Source organism: Oncorhynchus keta, unplaced genomic scaffold (assembly GCF_023373465.1).
Source record: "Oncorhynchus keta strain PuntledgeMale-10-30-2019 unplaced genomic scaffold, Oket_V2 Un_contig_7619_pilon_pilon, whole genome shotgun sequence".
Taxonomy (NCBI): Eukaryota; Metazoa; Chordata; class Actinopteri; order Salmoniformes; family Salmonidae; genus Oncorhynchus; species Oncorhynchus keta.
The window spans coordinates 73091-100000 of NW_026289569.1; the positions used below are offsets into that span (position 1 = coordinate 73091).

General features: G+C 47.3%; 1 protein-coding gene, 3 long non-coding RNA genes and 1 pseudogene across 8 annotated transcripts in view; 2 read left to right on the forward strand and 3 right to left on the reverse strand.

Annotated features, from left to right (window-relative positions):
• Positions 1-251: 251 nt before the first annotated feature.
• LOC127926460 (intermembrane lipid transfer protein VPS13C-like) lies at positions 252-5549 on the reverse strand. Its single transcript, XM_052511854.1, has 4 exons — positions 5404-5549; positions 2909-3032; positions 622-705; positions 252-452 (listed from the first exon to the last, which is right to left on the reverse strand). Exons 2-4 carry the CDS (start codon positions 3023-3025, stop codon positions 252-254), a joined length of 402 nt encoding a protein of 133 aa, XP_052367814.1. The 5' UTR covers positions 3026-3032; positions 5404-5549.
• An 11686-nt stretch (positions 5550-17235) lies between these two features.
• On the forward strand, positions 17236-19439 carry LOC127926463 (uncharacterized). 2 transcript variants are annotated; one of them, XR_008124186.1, is made up of 3 exons: positions 17236-17581; positions 19184-19243; positions 19304-19439. It is a non-coding gene; the product is annotated as an uncharacterized LOC127926463 (long non-coding RNA). The 2 variants fall into 2 exon arrangements; XR_008124187.1 differs by lacking the exon at positions 17236-17581 and adding an exon at positions 18399-18497.
• LOC127926462 (uncharacterized) lies at positions 17567-18409 on the reverse strand. 2 transcript variants are annotated; one of them, XR_008124185.1, is made up of 4 exons: positions 18339-18409; positions 17940-18227; positions 17766-17879; positions 17567-17651 (listed from the first exon to the last, which is right to left on the reverse strand). It is a non-coding gene; the product is annotated as an uncharacterized LOC127926462 (long non-coding RNA). The 2 variants fall into 2 exon arrangements; XR_008124184.1 differs by having other exon boundaries at positions 18281-18351.
• LOC127926461 (intermembrane lipid transfer protein VPS13C-like) overlaps positions 18821-26910 on the reverse strand; it is a 54383-nt pseudogene continuing 46293 nt past the window's right edge.
• The window catches only part of LOC127926464 (uncharacterized), a 2497-nt gene continuing 769 nt past the window's right edge, over positions 25183-26910 (forward strand). For 2 of the 3 annotated variants that reach the window (XR_008124188.1, XR_008124190.1), the window contains exons 1-2: positions 25183-25289; positions 26250-26313. This is a non-coding gene — a long non-coding RNA (uncharacterized LOC127926464). Of the gene's footprint in view, positions 25290-26249; positions 26314-26377 lie in introns of all 3 variants that reach the window. The other variant, XR_008124189.1, reaches the window with a different exon arrangement.

Consider the following 26910-nt stretch of genomic DNA (forward strand, 5'->3'; position numbering starts at 1 on the left):
GTACAGTAGCAGTGTGTTGGGCTGGGCAGTAGCAGTGTGTTGGGCTGGGCAGTACAGTAGCAGTGTGTTGGGCTGGGCAGTACAGTAGCAGTGTGAGGAACAGTGTACTGGCTGAGCAGTGGTGACATTCTGGGTGGTGATCACCTACTGAGTAGTGATCACGTCAGGCTGGGTAACCATGACATCATTCTGTAACCATGGTAACCATGACATCATTCTGGGTGGTGATCACCTACTGAGTAGTGATCACGTCACCATGACATCATTCTGGGTAACCATGACATCATTCTGGGTAACCATGACATCATTCTGGGTAACCATGACATCATGCCATGGGCCGGGGCGATGACATCAACACTTGTCTCCCAGTTTGAGAAAGCGCTGTGATTTTGCTTCACCATCCGATGCTGCCTCTGGGCCGACTGGGCCTGCTCTATGGCCTCACACAGTTTCTACAGAGGAGAGGAGGAGGAGAGGCCGTTAGGTACTGTGGGTCGAACACAAGCACAAGCACACACACACACACACACACACACACACACACACACACACACACACACACACACACACACACACACACACACACACACACACACACATATAAAGGTGTATTATCGGGACCTGGGCGGTGGCAGGGTTCTTGAGGTGCAGCACTCTCATGGGTTCCTGTCCATCTCTCTTTTGGAACTTCAGCTTGTTCTGTTCCTGTTGTCAGACAAAGAGATTCAGTCAATACAACTGGTTCTGTTCCTGTTGTCAGACAAAGAGATTCAGTCAATACAACTGGTTCTGTTCCTGTTGTCAGACAAAGAGATTCAGTCAATACAACTGGTTCTGTTCCTGTTGTCAGACAAGAGATTCAGTCCAATACAACTGGTTCTGTTCCTATAGATTCAGTCAATACAACTGGTTCTGTTCCTGTTGTCAGACAACTGGTTCTGTTCCTATAGATTCAGTCCAATACAACTGGTTCTGTTCCTGTCGTCAGACAAAGAGATTCAGTCCAATACAACTGGTTCTGTTCCTGTTGTCAGACAAAGAGATTCAGTCAATACAACTGGTTCTGTTCCTATAGATTCAGTCCAATACAACTGGTTCTGTTCCTATAGATTCAGTCCAATACAACTGGTTCTGTTCCTATAGTTCAGTCCAATACAACTGGTTCTGTTCCTATAGATTCAGTCCAATACAACTGGTTCTGTTCCTATAGATTCAGTCCAATACAACTGGTTCTGTTCCTATAGATTCAGTCCAATACAACTGGTTCTGTTCCTATAGATTCAGTCCAATACAACTGGTTCTGTTCCTATAGATTCAGTCCAATACAACTGGTTCTGTTCCTATAGATTCAGTCCAATACAACTGGTTCTGTTCCTATAGATTCAGTCCAGTACAACTGGTTCTGTTCCTATAGATTCAGTCCAATACAACTGGTTCTGTTCCTATAGATTCAGTCCAATACAACTGGTTCTGTTCCTATAGATTCAGTCCAATACAACTGGTTCTGTTCCTGTAGATTCAGTCCAATACAACTGGTTCTGTTCCTGTTGTCAGACAAAGAGATTCAGTCAATACAACTGGTTCTGTTCCTATAGATTCAGTCCAATACAACTGGTTCTGTTCTGTTCCAATACAACTGGTTCTGTTCCTATAGATTCAGTCCAATACAACTGGTTCTGTTCCTATAGATTCAGTCCAATACAACTGGTTCTGTTCCTGTAGATTCAGTCCAATACAACTGGTTCTGTTCCTATAGATTCAGTCCAATACAACTGGTTCTGTTCCTATAGATTCAGTCCAATACAACTGGTTCTGTTCCTATAGATTCAGTCCAATACAACTGGTTCTGTTCCTGTTGTCAGACAAAGAGATTCAGTCCAATACAACTGGTTCTGTTCCTATAGATTCAGTCCAATACAACTGGTTCTGTTCCTATAGATTCAGTCCAATACAACTGGTTCTGTATCTATAGATTCAGTCCAATACAACTGGTTCTGTTCCTATAGATTCAGTCCAATACAACTGGTTCTGTTCCTATAGATTCAGTCCAATACAACTGGTTCTGTTCCTATAGATTCAGTCCAATACAACTGGTTCTGTTCCTATAGATTCAGTCCAATACAACTGGTTCTGTTCCTATAGATTCAGTCCAATACAACTGGTTCTGTTCCTATAGATTCAGTCCAATACAACTGGTTCTGTTCCTATAGATTCAGTCCAATACAACTGGTTCTGTTCCTATAGATTCAGTCCAATACAACTGGTTCTGTTCCTATAGATTCAGTCCAATACAACTGGTTCTGTTCCTGTTGTCAGACAAAGAGATTCAGTCCAATACAACTGGTTCTGTTCCTATAGACCTACAAAGAGATTCAGTCCAATACAACTGGTTCTGTTCCTATAGATTCAGTCCAATACAACTGGTTCTGTTCCTATAGATTCAGTCCAATACAACTGGTTCTGTTCCTATAGATTCAGTCCAATACAACTGGTTCTGTTCCTATAGATTCAGTCCAATACAACTGGTTCTGTTCCTATAGATTCAGTCCAATACAACTGGTTCTGTTCCTATAGATTCAGTCCAATACAACTGGTTCTGTTCCTATAGATTCAGTCCAATACAACTGGTTCTGTTCCTATAGATTCAGTCCAATACAACTGGTTCTGTTCCTATAGATTCAGTCCAATACAACTGGTTCTGTTCCTATAGATTCAGTCCAATACAACTGGTTCTGTTCCTATAGATTCAGTCCAATGCAACTGGTTCTGTTCCTATAGACCTACAAAGAGATTCAGTCCAATACAACACTTAAGGAGATAAGGACGCGAGTAACTAAGTAAGTGAGCGAGTGAATTTTAAAATAGTTCCGACTGGACCGAAGGATGTTATTTAACGTGTCAGGCAGACCTTGCAGTAGATCATCAGGTCTCCTCCTTCCACGTACGGAGGCCTTGAGAAATGCTCAAACAGACACTCCCACTCCTTGTTGAAGTGTCCCACAAACTCCACCTCCTTCACACACATCACTCTCCTGTAGGAGGAGAAGAGATGTCGCGGGGGCAGAAAGGTTGATAACGGGTGAATATACATGACACAACCTCAATATTACAATAATTCTACTTCATCGACAGTAACGTTAATTCATACACAATGAACTGTTTAATGAATATGTAGATACTGTAGATATACTCTATATCGTATCCGTCTGTCTATCTACAGTACCAGTCAAAAGTTTTGGAGACACCTACTCATTCTAGTTTTTTAAAACTATTTTCTACATTGTAGAATTTTAGTGAAGACATCAAAACGATGAAATAACTTTTTTGGTTACTACATGATTCCATATGTGTTATCAAAGTAGCCACCCCTTTGCCTTGATTACAGCTTTGCACACTCTTGGCATTCTCTCAACCAGCTTCATGAGGTAGTCACCTGGAATGCGTTTCAATTATCAGGTGTGCCTTGTTAAAAGTACATTTGTGGAATTTCTTTCCTTCTTAATGCGGTTGAGCGAATCAGTTGTGATGTGACAAGGTAGGGGTGGTATACAGGAGATAGCCCTATTTGGTAAAATACCAAGTCCATATTATGGCAAGAACAGCTCAAATAAGCAAAGAGAAATGACAGTCCATTACTTTAAGACATGAAGGTCAGTCAATGAGGAAAATGTCAAGAACTTTGATAGTTTCTTCAAGTGCCGTCGCAAAAACCATCAAGCGCTATGATGAAACTGGCTCTCGTGAGGAACGCCACGGGAAAGGAAGACCCAGAGTTACCTCTGCTGCAGAGGATAAGTTCATTAAAGTTACCAGCCTCAGATTGCAGCCCAAATAAATGCTTCACAGAGTTCAAGTAACAGACACATCTCAACATCAACTGTTCAGAGCAGACTGTGTGAATCAGACCTCCATGGTCAATTTGCTGCTATGAAACCCACTACTAAAGGACACCAATAACAAGAAGAAACTTGCTTGGGTCTAGAAACATGAGCAATGGACATTAGACTGGTAGAAATCTGTCCTGATGAGTCCGAATATGAGATTTTCGGTTCCAACCGCAATGTCTTCGTAAGATGCAGAGGTGGTGAATGGATGATCTCCGCATGTGGGAACTCCTGCAAGACTGTTGGAAAAGCATTCCAGGTGAAGCTGGTTGAGAGAATGCCAAGAGTGTGCAAAGCTGTCATCAAGGCAAAGGGTGGCTACTTTGAATAATCTCAAATATATTTATTTATTTAACACTTTTTGGAGGTTACTACATGATTCCATATGTGTTATTTCACAGTTTTGATGTCTTCACTATTATTCTGCAATGTAGAAAATAGTTGAAAATAAAGACAAACCCTGGAATGAGCAGGTGTGTCGTTTGACTGGTCCTGTAGTTTTACACATTCGGAAAGTATTCAGACCCTTTTCCACAATTTGTTACGTTACCTTAGTCTAAAATGGATTAAATACTTTCTCCCCCCCTCATCAATCTAAACACAATACCCAAATACAAAGCTAAAACAGGTTTTTACAAAATGTTGCTAATTTATTACAAATTAAAAACTGAAATACCCTATTAACATAACTAATTCAGACCCTTTGCTTTACATAACTATTCAGACCCTTTGCTATGAGAATTGAAATTGAGCTCAGGTGCATCCTGTTTCCATTGATCATCCTTGAGATGTTTCTACAACTTGATTGGAGGCCACCTGTGGTAAATTACATTGATTGGACCATGATTTGTTGTGTGTGTCTTTCCAAATCATATCCAATCAAATTGAATTTACGACAGGTGGCCTCCAATGAGGTTGTAGAAACATCTCAAGGATGATCAATGGAAACAGGATACATTATGGGTTATTGTGATGTCATTATGGGGTATTGTGATGTCATTATGGGGTATTGTGATGTCATTATGGGGTATTGTGATGTCATTATGGGGTATTGTGATGTCATTATGGGGTATTGTGATGTCATTATGGGGTATTGTGATGTCATTATGGGGTATTGTGATGTCATTATGGGGTATTGTGATGTCATTATGGGGTATTGTGATGTCATTATGGGTTATTGTGATGTCATTATGGGGTATTGTGATGTCATTATGGGGTATTGTGATGTCATTATGGGTTATTGTGATGTCATTATGGGGTATTGTGATGTCATTATGGGCTATTGTGTGTAGATTGATGAGAATTTGTATTTGTTTAATCCATTTTAGAATAAGGCTGTAAAGTAACAAAAATGTGGAAAAAAGTCAAGGGGTCTGAATACTTTCCTTGAACGCACAATTTGTTAAAAAATACCTTTTCAGGTAAAGTGTCTTCCCAAACCAGTATCTCCAATATACAAACACAACATGTCTACCCCTGAGGCACGAGTTACGTTGAACTGAAGTCTTTTATAATGTACCTGTTGGTCACTATGACGTTGGTCTTCCTGTGTCCAGGGTACAAACAGTGTTCTCTGAAGATCTCTCCTTCCAGCTGCTTGATCTCTGACCTCTGAAGGAGCAGTGTCCATGTGTGAAAATATACAAATACATGAGCCGTGTTCGAATACCCATACTACCATACTGTATACTACATACTTAATGAGTATATACTATTAGTTCACTGCTGTGTTCGAATACCCATACTACCATACTGTATACTACATACTTAATGAGTATATACTATATACTATTAGTTCACTGCTGTGTTCTAATACCCATACTACCATACTGTATACTACATACTTAATGAGTATATACTATTAGTTCACTTTAGTATACTGTAAACCAAACGGTATCGTTTCAGTTGAGCGTACTAGAGCGTCGCCTGTCTACCCGGAAGTTGACGCTGTTGCTATGCAACCGCGTGCTAGCTTGTTAGCATAACAAATTACTAGCTAAACATTTGACGATTTCGGGTGTGTGTTTGTAAAATTCAAATCTGGAGTCAAATCCAGAGCGTTGCCAGATTGTCTGCTGAGTGCACACGAGGAGTAGGGTTGATCTGAGTGTTCAGAATGCACACAATGAGTAGGGTTGATCTGAGCGCTCAGAGTGCACGCGAGGAGTAGGGTTGATCTGAGCGCTCAGAGTGCACGCGAGGAGTAGGGTTGATCTGAGCGTTCAGAGTGCACACGATGAGTAGGGTTGATCTGAGCGTTCAGAATGCACACGATGAGTAGGGTTGATCTGAGCGTTCAGAATGCACACGATGAGTAGGGTTGATCTGAGCGTTCAGAATGCACACGATGAGTAGGGTTGATCTGAGCGTTCAGAATGCACACGATGAGTAGGGTTGATCTGAGCGTTCAGAATGCACACGATGAGTAGGGTTGATCTGAGCGTTCAGAATGCACACGATGAGTAGGGTTGATCTGAGCGTTCAGAATGCACACGATGAGTAGGGTTGATCTGAGCGTTCAGAATGCACACGATGAGTAGGGTTGATCTGAGCGTTCAGAATGCACACGAGGAGTAGGGTTGATCTGAGTGTTCAGAGTGCACACGAGGAGTAGGGTTGTGCTCTGACCTCTTTCTCCCCTTTCTCCCTCTCTCTCTCTCTCTCTCTCCAGATGAAATCTCGCGTCTTGTGACGGCCGGCCGCCCAACAACCTGCCCGCTTGACCCTATCCCCTCCTCTCTTCTCCAGACCATTTCCGGAGACCTTCTCCCTTACCTCACCTCGCTCATCAACTCATCCCTGACCGCTGGCTACGTCCCTTCCGTCTTCAAGAGAGCGAGAGTTGCACCCCTTCTGAAAAAACCTACACTCGATCCCTCCGATGTCAACAACTACAGACCAGTATCCCTTCTTTCTTTTCTCTCCAAAACTCTTGAACGTGCCGTCCTTGGCCAGCTCTCCCGCTATCTCTCTCTGAATGACCTTCTCGATCCAAATCAGTCAGGTTTCAAGACTAGTCATTCATCTGAGACTTCTCTTCTCTGTATCACGGAGGCGCTCCGCACCGCTAAAGCTAACTCTCTCTCCTCTGCTCTCATCCTTCTAGACCTATCGGCTGCCTTCGATACTGTGAACCATCAGATCCTCCTCTCCACCCTCTCCGAGTTGGGCATCTCCGGCGCGGCCCACGCTTGGATAGCGTCCTACCTGACAGGTCGCTCCTACCAGGTGGCGTGGCGAGAATCTGTCTCCTCACCACGCGCTCTCACCACTGGTGTCCCCCAGGGCTCTGTTCTAGGCCCTCTCCTATTCTCGCTATACACCAAGTCACTTGGCTCTGTCATAACCTCACATGGTCTATCCTATCATTGCTATGCAGACGACACACAATTAATCTTCTCCTTTCCCACTTCTGATGACCAGGTGGCGAATCGCATCTCTGCATGTCTGGCAGACATATCAGTGTGGATGACGGATCACCACCTCAAGCTGAACCTTGGCAAGACGGAGCTGCTCTTCCTCCCGGGGAAGGACTGCCCGTTCCATGATCTCGCCATCACGGTTGACAACTCCATTGTGTCCTCCTCCCAGAGCGCTAAGAACCTTGGCGTGATCCTGGACAACACCCTGTCGTTCTCAACTAACATCAAGGCGGTGGCCCGTTCCTGTAGGTTCATGCTCTACAACATCTGCAGAGTTCGACCCTGCCTCACACAGGAAGCGGCGCAGGTCCTAATCCAGGCACTTGTCATCTCCCGTCTGGATTACTGCAGCTCGCTGTTGGCTGGGCTCCCTGCCTGTGCCATTAAACCCCTACAACTCATCCAGAACGCCGCAGCCCGTCTGGTGTTCAACCTTCCCAAGTTCTCTCACGTCACCCCGCTCCTCTGCTCTCTCCACTGGCTTCCAGTTGAGCTCGCATCCGCTACAAGACCATGGTGCTTGCCTACGGAGCTGTGAGGGGAACGGCACCTCAGTACCTCCAGGCTCTGATCAGGCCCTACACCCAAACAAGGGCACTGCGTTCATCCACCTCTGGCCTGCTCGCCTCCCTACCACTGAGGAAGTACAGTTCCCGCTCAGCCCAGTCAAAACTGTTCGCTGCTCTGGCCCCCAATGGTGGAACAAACTCCCTCACGACGCCAGGACAGCGGAGTCAATCACCACCTTCCGGAGACACCTGAAACCCCACCTCTTTAAGGAATACCTAGGATAGGATAAGTAATCCTTCTCACCCCCCTTTAAGATTTAGATGCACTATTGTAAAGTGACTGTTCTACTGGATGTCATAAGGTCAGAATGCACCAATTTGTAAGTCGCTCTGGATAAGAGCGTCTGCTAAATGACTTAAATGTAATGTAAATGTAAATGTTAAATGTAAGAGCGTTCAGAGTGCACACGAGGAGTAGGGTTGATCTGAGCGTTCAGAATGCACACGAGGAGTAGGGTTGATCTGAGCGTTCAGAATGCACACGAGGAGTAGGGTTGATCCGAGCGTTCAGAATGCACACGAGGAGTAGGGTTGATCTGAGCGTTCAGAGTGCACGCGAGGAGTAGGGTTGATCTGAGCGTTCAGAATGCACGCGAGGAGTAGGGTTGATCTGAGCGTTCAGAATGCACACGAGGAGTAGGGTTGATCTGAGCGTTCAGAATGCACACGAGGAGTAGGGTTGATCCCAGCGTTCAGAATGCACGCGAGGAGTAGGGTTGATCTGAGCGTTCAGAATGCACACGATGAGTAGGGTTGATCTGAGCGTTCAGAATGCACACGAGGAGTAGGGTTGATCTGAGCGTTCAGAATGCACACGAGGAGTAGGGTTGATCCCAGCCCTCAGAATGCACACGATGAGTAGGGTTGATCCCAGCGCTCAGAGTGCACACGATGAGTAGGGTTGATCCCAGCGCTCAGAGTGCACGCGAGAGTAGGGTTGATCTGAGCGTTCAGAATGCACACGATGAGTAGGGTTGATCCCAGCGTTCAGAATGCACACGATGAGTAGGGTTGATCTGAGCGTTCAGAATGCACACGATGAGTAGGGTTGATCCCAGCGTTCAGAATGCACACGATGAGTAGGGTTGATCTGAGCGTTCAGAATGCACACACGAGGAGTAGGGTTGATCTGAGCGTTCAGAATGCACACAATGAGTAGGGTTGATCCCAGCGTTCAGAATGCACACGATGAGTAGGGGTTGATCTGAGCGTTCAGAATGCACACGATGAGTAGGGTTGATCCCAGCGTTCAGAATGCACACGATGAGTAGGGTTGATCAGAGTGCACACGATGAGTAGGGTTGATCCCAGCGCTCAGAGTGCACGCGAGGAGTAGGGTTGATCTGAGCGTTCAGAATGCACACGATGAGTAGGGTTGATCCCAGCGTTCAGAATGCACACGAGGAGTAGGGTTGATCCCAGCGTTCAGAGTGCACACGAGGAGTAGGGTTGATCCCAGCGTTCAGAGTGCACACGAGGAGTAGGGTTGATCCCAGCGTTCAGAATGCACACGAGGAGTAGGGCTGATCTGAGCGTTCAGAATGCACACGATGAATAGGGTTGATCTGAGTGTGCACACGATGAGTAGGGTTGATCTGAGCGTTCAGAATGCACACGAGGAGTAGGGTTGATCTGAGCGTTCAGAATGCACGCGAGGAGTAGGGTTGATCCGAGCGTTCAGAATGCACGCGAGGAGTAGGGTTGATCTGAGCGTTCAGAGTGCACGCGAGGAGTAGGGTTGATCCGAGCGTTCAGAGTGCACGCGAGGAGTAGGGTTGATCTGAGCGTTCAGAGTGCACGCGAGGAGTAGGGTTGATCCGAGCGTTCAGAGTGCACGCGAGGAGTAGGGTTGATCCGAGCGTTCAGAATGCACACGATGAGTAGGGTTGATCTGAGCGCTCAGAGTGCACGCGAGGAGTAGGGTTGATCCGAGCGCTCAGAATGCACGCGAGGAGTAGGGTTGATCTGAGCGCTCAGAGTGCACGCGAGGAGTAGGGTTGATCCGAGCGCTCAGAATGCACGCGAGGAGTAGGGTTGATCCGAGCGCTCAGAATGCACGCGAGGAGTAGGGTTGATCCCAGCGCTCAGAATGCACGCGAGGAGTAGGGTTGATCCCAGCGCTCAGAATGCACGCGAGGAGTAGGGTTGATCTGAGCGCTCAGAGTGCACGCGAGGAGTAGGGTTGATCCGAGCGTTCAGAATGCACACGATGAGTAGGGTTGATCTGAGCATTCAGAATGCACACGATGAGTAGGGTTGATCCGGCGTTCAGAATGCACGCGAGGAGTAGGGTTGATCCCAGCGCTCAGAATGCACGCGAGGAGTAGGGTTGATCCCAGCGCTCAGAATGCACGCGAGGAGTAGGGTTGATCCCAGCGCTCAGAATGCACGCGAGGTAGGGTTGATCTGAGCGCTCAGAGTGCACGCGAGGAGTAGGGTTGATCCGAGCGTTCAGAATGCACACGATGAGTAGGGTTGATCTGAGCATTCAGAATGCACACGATGAGTAGGGTTGATCCGAGCGTTCAGAATGCACGCGAGGAGTAGGGTTGATCCCAGCGCTCAGAATGCACGCGAGGAGTAGGGTTGATCCCAGCGCTCAGAATGCACGCGAGGAGTAGGGTTGATCCGAGCGTTCAGAGTGCACGCGAGGAGTAGGGTTGATCCGAGCGTTCAGAGTGCACGCGAGGAGTAGGGTTGATCCCAGCGCTCAGAATGCACGCGAGGAGTAGGGTTGATCCCAGCGCTCAGAATGCACGCGAGGAGTAGGGTTGATCCGAGCGCTCAGAATGCACGCGAGGAGTAGGGTTGATCCAAGCGTTCAGAATGCACGCGAGGAGTAGGGTTGATCCGAGCGTTCAGAATGCACGCGAGGAGTAGGGTTGATCCAAGCGTTCAGTGTGCACGCAAGGAGTAGGGTTGATCCCAGCGTTCAGAATGCACGCGAGGAGTAGGGTTGATCCCAGCGCTCAGAATGCACACGAGGAGTAGGGTTGAACCGAGCGTTCAGAGTGCACGCGAGGAGTAGGGTTGATCCCAGTGTGCACGCGAGGAGTAGGGTTGATCCCAGTGTGCACGCAAGGAGTAGGGTTGATCCCAGTGTGCACGCGAGGAGTAGGGTTGATCCCAGTGTCCATGCGAGGAGTAGGGTTGATCCCAGTGTGCACGCGAGGAGTAGGGTTGATCCCAGCGTTCAGAGTGCACGCGAGGAGTAGGGTTGATCCGAGCATTCAGAGTGCACGCGAGGAGTAGGGTTGATCCCAGTGTGCACGCGAGGAGTAGGGTTGATCCCAGTGTGCACGCGAGGAGTAGGGATGATCCCAGTGTGCACGCGAGGAGTAGGGTTGATAAGAGCGTTCAGAATGCACGCGAGGAGTAGGGTTGATAAGAGCGTTCAGAATGCACGCGAGGAATAGGGTTGATCCCAGTGTGCACGCGAGGAGTAGGGTTGATAAGAGCGTTCAGAATGCACGCGAGGAGTAGGGTTGATAAGAGCGTTCAGAATGCATGCGAGGAATAGGGTTGATCCCAGTGTGCACGCGAGGAGTAGGGTTGATCCCAGTGTGCACGCGAGGAGTAGGGTTGATCCCAGTGTCCACGCGAGGAGTAGGGTTGATCCCAGTGTCCACGCGAGGAGTAGGGTTGATCCCAGTGTCCACGCGAGGAGAAGGGTTGATCCCAGTGTGCACGCGAGGAGTAGGGTTGATCCCAGTGTGCACGCGAGGAGTAGGGTTGATCCCAGTGTGCACGCGAGGAGTAGGGTTGATCCCAGTGTGCACGCGAGGAGTAGGGTTGATCCCAGTGTGCACGCGAGGGTAGGGTAGATCCCAGTGTCCACGCGAGGAATAGGGTTGATCCCAGTGTGCACGCGAGGAGTAGGGTTGATCCCAGTGTGCACGCGAGGAGTAGGGTTGATCCCAGTGTGCACGCGAGGAATAGGGTTGATCGCAGTGTGCACGCGAGGAATAGGGTTGATCCCAGTGTCCACGCGAGGAGTAGGGTTGATCCCAGTGTGCACGCGAGGAGTAGGGTTGATCCCAGTGTGCACGCGAGGAGTAGGGTTGATCCCAGTGTGCACGCGAGGAGTAGGGTTGATCCCAGTGTCCACACGATGAGTAGGGTTGATCTGAGCGTTCAGAATGCACGCGAGGGTAGGGTTGATCCGGCGTTCAGAATGCACGCGAGGAGTAGGGTTGATCCCAGTGTGCACGCGAGGAGTAGGGTTGATCCGGCGTTCAGAATGCACGCGAGGAGTAGGGTTGATCCCAGTGTGCACGCGAGGAGTAGGGTTGATCCCAGCGTTCAGAATACACGCGAGGGTAGGGTTGATCTGAGCGTTCAGAATGCACACGAGGAGTAGGGTTGATCTGAGCGTTCAGAATGCACACGAGGAGTAGGGTTGATCCCAGTGTGCACGCGAGGAATAGGGTTGATCCCAGTGTGCACGCGAGGGTAGGGTTGATCCGGCTCAGAGTGCACACGAGGAGTAGGGTTGATCCGGCGTTCAGAATGCACACGAGGAGTAGGGTTGATCTGAGCGTTCAGAATGCACACGAGGAGTAGGGTTGATCTGAGCGTTCAGAGTGCACGCGATGAGTAGGGTTGATCCCAGTGTGCACGCGAGGAGTAGGGTTGATCCCAGTGTGCACGCGAGGAATATGGTTGATCCCAGTGTGCACGCGAGGAGTAGGGTTGATCCCAGTGTGCACGCGAGGAGTAGGGTTGATCCCAGTGTGCACGCGAGGAGTAGGGTTGATCCCAGTGTGCACGCGAGGAGTAGGGTAGATCCCAGTGTGCACGCGAGGGTAGGGTTGATCCCAGTGTGCACGCGAGGGTAGGGTAGATCCCAGTGTCCACGCGAGGAGTAGGGTTGATCCCAGTGTGCACGCGAGGAGTAGGGTTGATCCCAGTGTGCACGCGAGGAATAGGGTTGATCCCAGTGTGCACGCGAGGGTAGGGTAGATCCCAGTGTGCACACGAGGAATAGGGTTGATCCCAGTGTCCACACGAGGAATAGGGTTGATCCCAGTGTGCACGCGAGGAGTAGGGTTGATCCCAGTGTCCACGCGAGGAGTAGGGTTGATCCCAGTGTCCACGCGAGGAGTAGGGTTGATCCCAGTGTGCACGCGAGGAATAGGGTTGATCCCAGTGTCCACGCGAGGAGTAGGGTTGATCCCAGTGTCCACGCGAGGGTAGGGTTGATCCCAGTGTCCACGCGAGGAATAGGGTTGATCCCAGTGTGCACGCGAGGAGTAGGGTTGATCCCAGTGTCCACGCGAGGGTAGGGTTGATCCCAGTGTCCACGCGAGGAGTAGGGTTGATCCCAGTGTGCACGCGAGGAATAGGGTTGATCCCAGTGTCCACGCGAGGAGTAGGGTTGATCCCAGTGTCCACGCGAGGAGTAGGGTTGATCCCAGTGTCCACGCGAGGAATAGGGTTGATCCCAGTGTGCACGCGAGGAGTAGGGTTGATCCCAGTGTCCACGCGAGGAGTAGGGTTGATCCCAGTGTCCCACGCGAGGAGTAGGGTTGATCCCAGTGTCCACGCGAGGAGTAGGGTTGATCCCAGTGTCCACGCGAGGAGAAGGGTTGATCCCAGTGTCCACGCGAGGAGTAGGGTAGATCCCAGTGTCCACGCGAGGAGTAGGGTTGATCCCAGTGTGCACGCGAGGAGTAGGGTTGATCCCAGTGTCCACGCGAGGAGTAGGGTTGATCCCAGTGTCCACGCGAGGAGTAGGGTTGATCCCAGTGTCCACGCGAGGCGTAGGGTTGATCCCAGTGTCCACGCGAGGCGTAGGGTTGATCCCAGTGTCCACGCGAGGAGTAGGGTTGATCCCAGTGTGCACGCGAGGAGTAGGGTTGATCCCAGTGTTCAAAGGCAGTCAAACACCCAAGCTGACGTTAGCTAGCTACTTCCAGATACTAATGAGAGAACACCTCACTCTGACCATTTTACTCTCCCTAGCAGAGCAGGTTAGGCTGTTTTCATGTTATCCAGAGACTTGGTGACGAACTGTGCTCCTGGTAACAATTTAATTGCGTTTATTTTTTTATGCTGACGTTTATTGACACCGACCGTATTCTACATGTGTAGAGCGTTTTGTAAATTCATCAGTTATTCTGCGCGAGAGTGCTCTGAAATCGGGAATAGATAGCCATAGGTAACAATGTCGATTGAAACGCACAACGACTATACCACTTAGCTAAGAATGATGTGAATCATCAAGTCGATAAACGTTGGTTAATTAGATCAGCAGATCGTTAATATACTGCCTGGCAAGTTTGATCTATTAGTAGCCAATTAACGTTAGGTACCTAGCTAACATACCGGTACATACTGCTGTAATGCTATGCAGTTCGTAAGGACAGCGTAGATAATAAGTTGTCAGCCAACATGACGTGGTACAAAACTTATTTTAAAAGTTGTTACATGTTCTTAACATTTGTCATAATTAGCTAAAGCAGTGAATTGGTCTATTTTCTGCATATGTTCTTCAAATCTGAAAACCTTGTGAAGCCACGCCCATTTTCTGAAGAATTGCATTATGGGCCCTAAAAGCACGGACAGTGTGTCCACTGCATGTACACTTCGTATTTTGCCGAATTTATAGTACAACATCCGGGAACTTTTGTCATACTAACTATATCCACGCTACGACCAAGAAGCACAGTCAGTATACACTCAATTCACATCACGAATAATACGGTTAGTGGGGTGAGTATGAGTATTGGAACACAGTTCGACGTCTTCATTTGTAATCTAATAATAACAACACGATTATGTTGTAGCTAAACTTCCCTTTCTAGGCAAACTTTACCCGTAAAACGAGCAAATCATCGCAATGGATTTTCCACATGTAATTAAGTGAGTGTATATAGGTTTTATTAGATTTCAGGTTGAAAGTGACATCACACACACAAGACAATAGAACATAGTGAATGTATTGACCAATAGAAACAAAGCATTACCCCGTCACATAGTGAATGCAGTGACCAATAGAAACAAAGCATTACCCCGTCACATTAACATGCATTCATATAGTTTAAGTCAGTCAGACTAACTAGGGAGTTATGAATTGTGTATATATATATATGTTATATATATATATATATATATGTTGGAAAATAATTACAAAGTATCTATCAAATATAACATTAATTTGGTCATGCTTCTTTGAACAATAGCACAGTTTCTAAATCATTTAGCATGCGGTTATAGAAACTCACGTACAAACGAATGTAAGAGTATAGCATCGATATATCATTCTGAGTACATACTGTATGTACAGATAGGAAAGCTGGGATTTCAAGGTGACGCTACTGAACCTTTTTTATAAAAATATTGCAAATGTCTGCTGGAGTATCGTTACTAGTCAAAAAACACAAAAGACTACATTTCTTTAGTAAAATATTATTTTCAATAATTTATTATTATTATTATTATTATTATTTTTATATAGTAGGGTAGTTTATAAAGGACAAATGATCTGCATATATTATAGCAGGCTAAATTGTTTAATTTACTAATTTGTGTAAATACGAAATAAAATTGCAAAAAGATTTAATTCGGCAAAAGTAATACAAAAAAACCCCTGACTTAAAAAAAACAAGACTGAGGTACGGACAGGGATGTTTTTCCCTTTGGCAAAGACTGCATTAAGAGTCATGAAATCATGAAATCAGCATGAAATCTACATTAAGAGTCATGAAATCAGCATAGTATACACATTTACAAACCAGATGTAGAAAAGGGAGTTTGAACTTTGACACAGAGCTTCACCTAATGTGTGTGTGTGTGTGTGTGTGTGTGTGTGTGTGTGTGTGTGTGTGTGTGTGTGTGTGTGTGTGTGTGTGTGTGTGTGTGTGTGTGTGTGTGTGTGTGTGTGTGTGTGTGTGTGTGTGTGTGTGTGTGTGTGTGTGTGTGTGCGTGTGTCGACATTTCAACGATCAGACATTTGAACTCCACGTCAACTGACCGTTGATAGAACTAAAGATAATTGATTACTAAGGACTTGAATTACATCACGTAGAAAACACACAACCCCCAATAATCAACCTCAACCCCTTCTATTCCTCATCATGCTGCATGAAGGAGAAAGAGAAAGAAAGAGAGAAAGAGAAGGAGAGAGAGAGAGAGAAGGAGAGGGAGAAAGAGAAGGAGAGAGAGAGAGAGAAAGAGAAGAAGAGAGAGAGAGAAAGAAGAAGAGAGGGAGAAAGAGAAGAAGAGAGGGAGAAAGAGAAGGAGAGAGGGAGAAAGAGAAGGAGAGAGAAAGAGAAGGAGAGAGGGAGAAAGAGAGAAGAGAGGGAGAAGGAGAGAAGAAGAGAGGAGAAGAGAGAAGGAGAGAGAGAGAAAGAGAAGGAGAGAGGGAGAAAGAGAAGGAGAGAGAGAGAAAGAGAAGAGAGAGAGAGAGAAAGAGAAAGGAGAGGGAGAGAGGGAGAGAGAAGGAGAGGGAGAAAGAGAAGAGGAGAGAGGGAGAAAGAGAAGGAGAGAGGGAGAAAGAGAAGGAGAGAGGGAGAAAGAGAAGGAGAGAGAGAGAAAGAGAAGGAGAGAGAGAGAAAGAGAAGGAGAGAGGGAGAGAAAGAGAGGGAGAGAGAAGGAGAAAGAGAAGGAGAGAGAGAGAAAGAGAAGGAGAGAGAGAGAAAGAGAAGGAGAGAGAGAGAGAAGGAGAGAGAGAGGAGAGAGGGAGAAGAGAGAGAGAGAGAGGGAGAAGAGGAGAAAGAGAAGGAGAGAGAGAGAAAGAGAAGGAGAGAGGGAGAAAGAGAAGGAGAGAGAGGGAGAAAGAGAAGGAGAGAGGGAGAAAGAGAGAGAGAGAAGGGAGAGAGGGAGAAAGAAGGAGAGAGGGAGAGAGAAGGAGAGAGAGAGAAGGAGAAAGAAGGAGAGAGAGGGAGAAAGAGAAGGAGAGGGAGAAAGAAGGAGAGAGGGAGAAAGAGAAGGAGAGAGAGAAAGAGAAGGAGAGAGAGAGAGAAAGAAAAGGAGAGGAGAGAAAGAGAAGGAGAGAGAGAGAGAAAGAGAAGGAGAGAGAGAGAAAGAGAAGGAGAGAGGGAGAAAGAGAAGGAGAGAGGGAGAAAGAGAAGGAGAGAGGGAGAAAGAGAAGGAGAGAGAAAGAGAAGGAGAGAGAAAGAGAAGGAGAGAGAGAGAGAAGGAGAGAGAAAGAGAAGGAGAGAGGGAGAAAGAGAGGAGAGAGAAAGAGAAGGAGAGAGAGAGAGAAGGAGAGAGAAAGAGAAGGAGAGAGAGAAAGAAAAACACAAGGACAGGGGAAATTAGAAGAGGAAAAACACTTCAAGGTCATCGGGTCAAAAAGAAAGAATGTTTCATTTCTGTAAAGACAAAAGATTAAACTCATTGGTTTCAACACGACACTTTCAGATTGACATATAATACACTGTATAAGGGAAAAAAAAAAAGTTAAAATATATAATTTAGAATAGTAAAGTGCAGAAATTGAAATAGTAAAAAGATCTAGTTGTTATATGGTCCCCTTTCTCTACGACCTGGACAAGTCTACCTCCAGCCGTGGGTGTTTTAGTGTCCTAAGGAGGGTTGCTAACCTGGACAAGTCTACCTCCAGCCGTGGGTGTTTTAGTGTCCTAAGGTGGGTTGCTAACCTGGACAAGTCTACCTACAGCCATGGGTGTTTTAGTGTCCTAAGGAGGGTTGCTAACCTGGACAAGTCTACCTACAGCCATGGGTGTTTTAGTGTCCTAAGGTGGGTTGCTAACCTGGACAAGTCTACCTCCAGCCATGGGTGTTTTAGTGTCCTAAGGTGGGTTGCTAACCTGGACAAGTCTACCTACAGCCATGGGTGTTTTAGTGTCCTAAGGAGGGTTGCTAACCTGGACAAGTCTACCTACAGCCATGGGTGTTTTAGTGTCCTAAGGAGGGTTGCTAACCTGGACAAGTCTACCTACAGCCATGGGTGTTTTAGTGTCCTAAGGAGGGTTGCTAACCTGGACAAGTCTACCTCCAGCCATGGGTGTTTTAGTGTCCTAAGGAGGGTTGCTAACCTGGACAAGTCTACCTACAGCCATGGGTGTTTTAGTGACCTTCTAAGGAGGGTTGCTAACCTGGACAAGTCTACCTACAGCCATGGGTGTTTTAGTGTCCTAAGGAGGGTTGCTAACCTGGACAAGTCTACCTACAGCCATGGGTGTTTTAGTGACCTTCTAAGGAGGGTTGCTAACCTGGACAAGTCTACCTACAGCCATGGGTGTTTTAGTGTCCTAAGGAGGGTTGCTAACCTGGACAAGTCTACCTACAGCCATGGGTGTTTTAGTGTCCTAAGGAGGGTTGCTAACCTGGACAAGTCTACCTACAGCCATGGGTGTTTTAGTGACCTAAGGAGGGTTGCTAACCTGGACAAGTCTACCTACAGCCATGGGTGTTTTACCTAAGGTGGGTTGCTAACCTGGACAAGTCTACCTACAGCCATGGGTGTTTTAGTGTCCTAAGGAGGGTTTGCTAACCTGGACAAGTCTACCTACAGCCATGGGTGTTTTAGTGTCCTAAGGAGGGTTTGCTAACCTGGACAAGTCTACCTACAGCCATGGGTGTTTTAGTGTCCTAAGGAGGGTTGCTAACCTGGACAAGTCTACCTACAGCCATGGGTGTTTTAGTGTCCTAAGGTGGGTTGCTAACCTGGACAAGTCTACCTACAGCCATGGGTGTTTTAGTGTCCTAAGGTGGGTTGCTAACCTGGACAAGTCTACCTACAGCCATGGGTGTTTTAGTGTCTAAGGAGGGTTGCTAACCTGGACAAGTCTACCTCCAGCCATGGGTGTTTTAGTGTCCCTAAGGAGGGTTGCTAACCTGGACAAGTCTACCTACAGCCATGGGTGTTTTAGTGACCTTCTAAGGAGGGTTGCTAACCTGGACAAGTCTACCTCCAGCCGTGGGTGTTTTTTTAAGGAGGGTTGCTAACCTGGACAAGTCTACCTACAGCCATGGGTGTTTTAGTGACCTTCTAAGGAGGGTTGCTAACCTGGACAAGTCTACCTCCAGCCGTGGGTGTTTTAGTGTCCTAAGGTGGGTTGCTAACCTGGACAAGTCTACTTCCAGCCATGGGTGTTTTAGTGTCCTAAGGTGGGTTGCTAACCTGGACAAGTCTACTTCCAGCCATGGGTGTTTTAGTGTCCTAAGGTGGGTTGCTAACCTGGACAAGTCTACCTCCATCCATGGGTGTTTTAGTGACCTAAGGAGGGTTGCTAACCTGGACAAGTCTACCTCCAGCCATGGGTGTTTTAGTGACCTAAGGAGGGTTGCTAACCTGGACAAGTCTACCTCCAGGCATGGGTGTTTTAGTGTCCCTAAGGTGGGTTGCTAACCTGGACAAGTCTACCTCCAGGCATGGGTGTTTTAGTGTCCTTCTAAGGTGGGTTGCTAACCTGGACAAGTCTACCTCCAGCCATGGGTGTTTTAGTGTCCTTCTAAGGAGGGTTGCTAACCTGGACAAGGTCGTATCCCTTGGCGTCCATGGGTGTTTTAGTGACCTAAGGTGGGTTGCTAACCTGGAAAAGGTCGTATCCCTTGGCGTCCTCCTGGTCGTAAGGCCGGATGATTCCATCCTCTCGGATCAGTCTGACCGGCCTCAGCTTGGTCACTTCCTCTGTCGACTCTGCCACCCTGCCAATCACAACGAGCCGTCAGATCGCAACGCAAACGTCACAGATCTCACAGCCTGATCAAAATGCACCGTCATATCTCAGAGAGCCAATCAGAAAGCACCGTCATATCTCACAGAGCCAATCAGAAAGCACCGTCATATCTCACAGAGCCAATTAGAACGCACCATCGGGAAGGGTTTCATGAATCAAGAGCAAGAACAAGAAGTAGTTTGCTTTGTAATATGTCTTCCCAATGAGCCAGACACAGTAGCAGAGTAGGACAACATTACAACAAAACCAAACCAGCACGAACAGAATCCTGCTTCTGAAAGAAATCACTAACTTAAAAAATCTGTTCAGCCCAAAGAGGGAGGCAAACGGTGCATGAGTACGTATGCGTGCACGTACGCGCGCGCATGTGTATGTGTGTGTGTTCCAGTATCTCACCTTTCGTTATCTCTAGTGTGAAAGCATGGAACAATAATTTCATCAGGTTATCAGGAATTGATAGGTGATTCATATGCTTTGTGAAGGATAATGAATGAGGTGGTGAATGGACATAAATACTATGTGATGGGGGGCTGTGTTTTGGCATCTCAGAACCACTGGGGAATTAGGAATGTTTTGGCTGAACATTAGGTACCCGAGAGGTGAGAGGAGGAGGAAGGGAGATTATGAGACAGCTAGAGGGAGGGAGGGAGGGGGGTAAAGTGACAGTAGAGACTGAATGGTCTACTTGGCTGTGTCCTCCAGTCAGAGTGCCGTTTGGAGGAGTCATTTCAGACCCCGTATCAACTATGTAAACGAACCCAGCTACTTTCCAGCACCCCCCCCCCAAAAACGCCATTCCACTCTACGATGCATTACAGTCTATCACAGACCTTGAGCCCCCAGGGGGCGATACAACTTGGGTTCCTGACATGTGGTGGAGTTTATATTCTCTACATGTTTTTTTTTCGCAACAAAAAACCGTTGCCAAACTGCCAATCTCTGCATGGCAGTGGTCGTGCGCTCGTGCAGTCAGCCAATCCCAGAGGAGAGAACAGGTGGAGGAGGGGCTTCCATAAGCGATCTGACCAATGTGATGTTTACGTTACTGAGATACAGAACGATCTGCTGAGAACAGCAGCTCTAATCTTTAAGAGATTTAGGGTAACAATATAGTCTCGCTCTCTCCCAGTCTGTTCAGTCCTCATGGGTTTAGTGCAGTCGGCCAATCCCAGAGGAGAGAACAGGTGGAGGAGGGGCTTCCATAAGCGATCTGACCAATGTGATGACCAATGTGCCCTCTCCCAGTCTGTTCAGTCCTCATGGGTTTAGTCTGTTGGAACCTCACGATGCTGCAGAATGGAGCAGGGGAGGAGTCAGGGCAGAAGCAGTGTTAACAATGATGGAGGGGAGGGGTTAAATGTTGAGCGTTAACCAATCATTTCCTTTGGTTTGATCTGTAACATGTTATAACAGCATAATAACTACTTTAACATCATGCAATCACTTACCTCTCTGACAGACAATCTGATCTATGAGAAAGACAACTAACCCTCCATGCCAGTCAAACCCCTCCCCTACAGTCCCAAACCCCTCCCCCATAGTCCCAAACCCCATCCCGTATAGTCCCGAACCCCTCCCCTATGATTCCAAACCCCTCCCCTATGATACCAAACCCCTCCCCTATGATACCAAACCCCTCCCCTACAGTCCCAAACCCCTCCCCCATAGTCCCAAACCCCTCCCCTATAGTCCCAAACCCCTCCCCTATAGTCACAAACCCCTCCCCTATAGTCCCAAACCCCTCCCCTATAGTCCCAAACCCCTCCCCTATAGTCCCAAACCCCTCCCCTATAGTCCCAAACCCCATCCCGTATAGTCCCAAACCCCTCCCCTATGATACCAAACCCCTCCCCTATGATACCAAACCCCTCCCCTATGATACCAAACCCCTCCCCTACAGTCCCAAACCCCTCCCCCATAGTCCCAAACCCCTCCCCTATAGTCCCAAACCCCTCCCCCATAGTCACAAACCCCTCCCCTATAGTCACAAACCCCTCCCCTATAGTCCCAAACCCCTCCCCTATAGTCCCAAACCCCTCCCCTATAGTCCCAAACCCCTCCCCTATAGTCCCAAACCCCTCCCCTATAGTCCCAACCCCTCCCCTATGATACCAAACCCCTCCCCTATGATACCAAACCCCTCCCCTATGATACCAAACCCCTCCCCTATGATACCAAACCCCTCCCCTATGATACCAAACCCCTCCCCTATGATACCAAACCCCTCCCCTATGATACCAAACCCCTCCCCTATGATACCAAACCCCTCCCCTATGATACCAAACCCCTCCCCTATGATACCAAACCCCTCCCCTATGATACCAAACCCCTCCCCTATGGCCGACCAGTCATTACCATAGCTTTCCCACATCTCACCAAATACTCACTCAACAGAAAGACAAAAACAACATCTCCAAGGCATTAACTTATGAGAAAACAAAATGAAAACAGAACAGTTAACAAAATTAGTCAGAATTATAAGGTACAGAACATAAAGCACCAAACATGGTTATGACCGCCAGACAGAGACATAAATAATGTTACACAATACCACATTAAACAAACCAAATAAAATCACAATAAGCCCTGTAGTGTCCCTCCTCTACTAACCCCTGTAGTGTCCCTCCTCTACTAACCCCTGTAGTGTCCCTCCTCTACTAACCCCTGTAGTGTCCCTCCTCTACTAACCCCTGTAGTGTCCCGCCTCTACTAACCCCTGTAGTGTCCCGCCTCTACTAACCCCTGTAGTGTCCCGCCTCTACTAACCCCTGTAGTGTCCCGCCTCTACTAACCCCTGTAGTGTCCCTCCTCTACTAACCCCTGTAGTGTCCCGCCTCTACTAACCCCTGTAGTGTCCCGCCTCTACTAACCCCTGTAGTGTCCCTCCTCTACTAACCCCTGTAGTGTCCCTCCTCTACTAACCCCTATAGTGTCCCTCCTCTACTAACCCCTGTAGTGTCCCTCCTCTACTAACCCCTGTAGTGTCCTGCCTCTACTAACCCCTGTAGTGTCCCTCCTCTACTAACCCCTGTAGTGTCCCGCCTCTACTAACCCCTGTAGTGTCCCTCCTCTACTAACCCCTGTAGTGTCCCTCCTCTACTAACCCCTGTAGTGTCCCTACTCTACTAACCCCTGTAGTGTCCCTCCTCTACTAACCCCTGTAGTGTCCCCCCTCTACTAACCCCTGTAGTGTCCCTCCTCTACTAACCTCTGTAGTGTCCCTCCTCTACTAACCCCTGTAGTGTCCCTCCTCTACTAACCCCTGTAGTGTCCCTCCTCTACTAACCCCTGTAGTGTCCCTCCTCTACTAACCCCTGTAGTGTCCTGTATCTCTACTAACCCCTGTAGTGTCCCTCCTCTACTAACCCCTGTAGTGTCCCACCTCTACTAACCCCTGTAGTGTCCCTCCTCTACTAACCCCTGTAGTGTCCCGCCTCTACTAACCCCTGTAGTGTCCCTCCTCTACTAACCCCTGTAGTGTCCCGCCTCTACTAACCCCTGTAGTGTCCTGTATCTCTACTAACCCCTGTAGTGTCCCTCCTCTACTAACCCCTGTAGTGTCCCTCCTCTACTAACCCCTGTAGTGTCCTGTGTCTCTACTAACCCCTGTAGTGTCCTGTATTTGTCTCTACTAACCCCTGTAGTGTCCCATCTCTACTAACCTCTGTAGTGTCCTGTATTTGTCTCTAGTGTCCTGTGTCTCTCTACTAACCCCTGTAGTGTCCTGTCTCTACTAACCTCTGTAGTGTCCTGTATTTGTCTCTAGTGTCCTGTGTCTCTACTAACCTCTGTAGTGTCCCTACTCTACTAACCCATGTAGTGTCCTGTGTCTCTACTAACCCCTGTAGTGTCCCGCCTCCACTAACCCCTGTAGTGTCCCGTCTCTACTAACCCCTGTAGTGTCCCTCCTCTACTAACCCCTGTAGTGTTCCACCTCTACTATTCTCCGTAGTGTCCTGTGTCTCTACTAACCCCTGTAGTGTCCTTTATTTGTCTCTAATAACCTTCGTAGTGTCCTTTATTTGTCTCTACTAACCTCTGTAGTCTCCCGCCTCTACTAACCCCTGTAGTGTCCTGTGTCTCTACTAACCCCTGTAGTGTCCTTCATTTGTCTCTAATAACCTTCGTAGTGTCCTTTATTTGCCTCTACTAACCCCTGTAGTGTCCCGCCTCTACTAACCCCTGTAGTGTCCCTCCTCTACTAACCCCTGTAGTGTCCCGCCTCTACTAACCTAAATACTGTCCTGTATTTGTCTCTAGTGTCCTGTGTCTCTCTACTAACCTCTGTAGTGTCCTGTCTCTACTAACCTCTGTAGTGTCCTGTATTTGTCTCTAGTGTCCTGTGTCTCTCTACTAACCTCTGTAGTGTCCTGTGTCTCTCTACTAACCTCTGTAGTGTCCTGTATTTGTCTCTGGTGTCCTGTGTCTCTCTACTAACCTCTGTATGCCTTGGAAGGTGCTGGAGGCCATGTCTACGATGCCCCCTGTCGGCCTGGCCACCACCCCCACCAGACCCTTCCCTATGCCCTTGAAGAACCCCGCCGCTCCCTCCTTCTTGGCCCCTGGGGGGCGATAGAGAGACAGAGAATCAAACAAGAGTTAGACCTCAGGTTTAGAAAAGGTTAACGCACAAAACCAACTACACTGGAGATATAGTTATGACATGCTCAACATACGCTGAGCGTACAAAACATTAAGAACACCTTCCTAAAATTGAGTTGCGCGCACCCCCCCCCCCATAATACTTAGAGAAGATCTTATGTCAAGTGTTATTGAAGTGTTGTGGTTGCTATAGGCAACCAAGTGGGGTGCTGCTATAGGCCACCAAGTGCGAACAGTCAGTATCTAAATAATGTGTGTGAAATGCTTGATAGTGTACGTGATGTAAACAGAGAGGTCTACTTTCTTGGGGACCTGAATATTGACTGGTTGTCATCAAACTGTCCGCTCAACAGGAAGCTTCTCACTGTGACCAGTGTCTGTAATCTGGTTCAGGTTATTAATCAACCCACTCAACAGGAAGCTTCTCACTGTGACCAGTGTCTGTAATCTGGTTCAGGTTATTAATCAACCCACTCAACAGGAAGCTTCTCACTGTGACCAGTGTCTGTAATCTGGTTCAGGTTATTAATCAACCCACTCAACAGGAAGCTTCTCACTGTAACCAGCGTCTGTAATCTGGTTCAGGTTATTAATCAACCCACTCAACAGGAAGCTTCTCACTGTAACCAGTGTCTGTAATCTGGTTCAGGTTATTAATCAACCCACTCAACAGGAAGCTTCTCACTGTGACCAGTGTCTGTAATCTGGTTCAGGTTATTAATCAACCCACTCAACAGGAAGCTTCTCACTGTAACCAGCGTCTGTAATCTGGTTCAGGTTATTAATCAACCCACTCAACAGGAAGCTTCTCACTGTAACCAGTGTCTGTAATCTGGTTCAGGTTATTAATCAACCCACTCAACAGGAAGCTTCTCACTGTGACCAGTGTCTGTAATCTGGTTCAGGTTATTAATCAACCCACTCAACAGGAAGCTTCTCACTGTAACCAGTGTCTGTAATCTGGTTCAGGTTATTAATCAACCCACTCAACAGGAAGCTTCTCACTGTGACCAGTGTCTGTAATCTGGTTCAGGTTATTAATCAACCCACTCAACAGGAAGCTTCTCACTGTAACCAGTGTCTGTAATCTGGTTCAGGTTATTAATCAACCCACTCAACAGGAAGCTTCTCACTGTAACCAGTGTCTGTAATCTGGTTCAGGTTATTAATCAACCCACTCAACAGGAAGCTTCTCACTGTGACCAGTGTCTGTAATCTGGTTCAGGTTATTAATCAACCCACTCAACAGGAAGCTTCTCACTGTAACCAGTGCCTGTAATCTGGTTCAGGTTATTAATCAACCCACTCAACAGGAAGCTTCTCACTGTAACCAGTGTCTGTAATCTGGTTCAGGTTATTAATCAACCCACTCAACAGGAAGCTTCTCACTGTAACCAGTGCCTGTAATCTGGTTCAGGTTATTAATCAACCCACTCAACAGGAAGCTTCTCACTGTAACCAGTGCCTGTAATCTGGTTCAGGTTATTAATAAACCCACTCAACAGGAAGCTTCTCACTGTAACCAGTGTCTGTAATCTGGTTCAGGTTATTAATCAACCCACTCAACAGGAAGCTTCTCACTGTAACCAGTGCCTGTAATCTGGTTCAGGTTATTAATCAACCCACTCAACAGGAAGCTTCTCACTGTGACCAGTGTCTGTAATCTGGTTCAGGTTATTAATCAACCCACTCAACAGGAAGCTTCTCACTGTGACCAGTGTCTGTAACCTGTTTCAGGTTATTAACCAACCCACTCAACAGGAAGCTTCTCACTGTAACCAGTGTCTGTAATCTGGTTCAGGTTATTAATCAACCCACTCAACAGGAAGCTTCTCACTGTAACCAGTGTCTGTAATCTGGTTCAGGTTGTTAATCAACCCACTCAACAGGAAGCTTCTCACTGTAACCAGTGTCTGTAATCAGGTTCAGGTTATTAATCAACCCACTCAACAGGAAGCTTCTCACTGTAACCAGTGTCTGTAATCTGGTTCAGGTTATTAATCAACCCACTCAACAGGAAGCTTCTCACTGTAACCAGTGTCTGTAATCTGGTTCAGGTTATTAATCAACCCACTCAACAGGAAGCTTCTCACTGTGACCAGTGTCTGTAATCTGGTTCAGGTTATTAACCAACCCACTCAACAGGAAGCTTCTCACTGTAACCAGCGTCTGTAATCTGGTTCAGGTTATTAATCAACCCACTCAACAGGAAGCTTCTCACTGTAACCAGTGTCTGTAATCTGGTTCAGGTTATTAATCAACCCACTCAACAGGAAGCTTCTCACTGTGACCAGTGTCTGTAATCTGGTTCAGGTTATTAATCAACCCACTCAACAGGAAGCTTCTCACTGTAACCAGCGTCTGTAATCTGGTTCAGGTTATTAATCAACCCACTCAACAGGAAGCTTCTCACTGTGACCAGCGTCTGTAATCTGGTTCAGGTTATTAATCAACCCACTCAACAGGAAGCTTCTCACTGTAACCAGTGTCTGTAATCTGGTTCAGGTTATTAATCAACCCACTCAACAGGAAGCTTCTCACTGTAACCAGTGCCTGTAATCTGGTTCAGGTTATTAATCAACCCACTCAACAGGAAGCTTCTCACTGTAACCAGTGTCTGTAATCTGGTTCAGGTTATTAATCAACCTACTCAACAGGAAGCTTCTCACTGTGACCAGTGTCTGTAATCTGGTTCAGGTTATTAATCAACCCACTCAACAGGAAGCTTCTCACTGTAACCAGTGTCTGTAATCTGGTTCAGGTTATTAATCAACCCACTCAA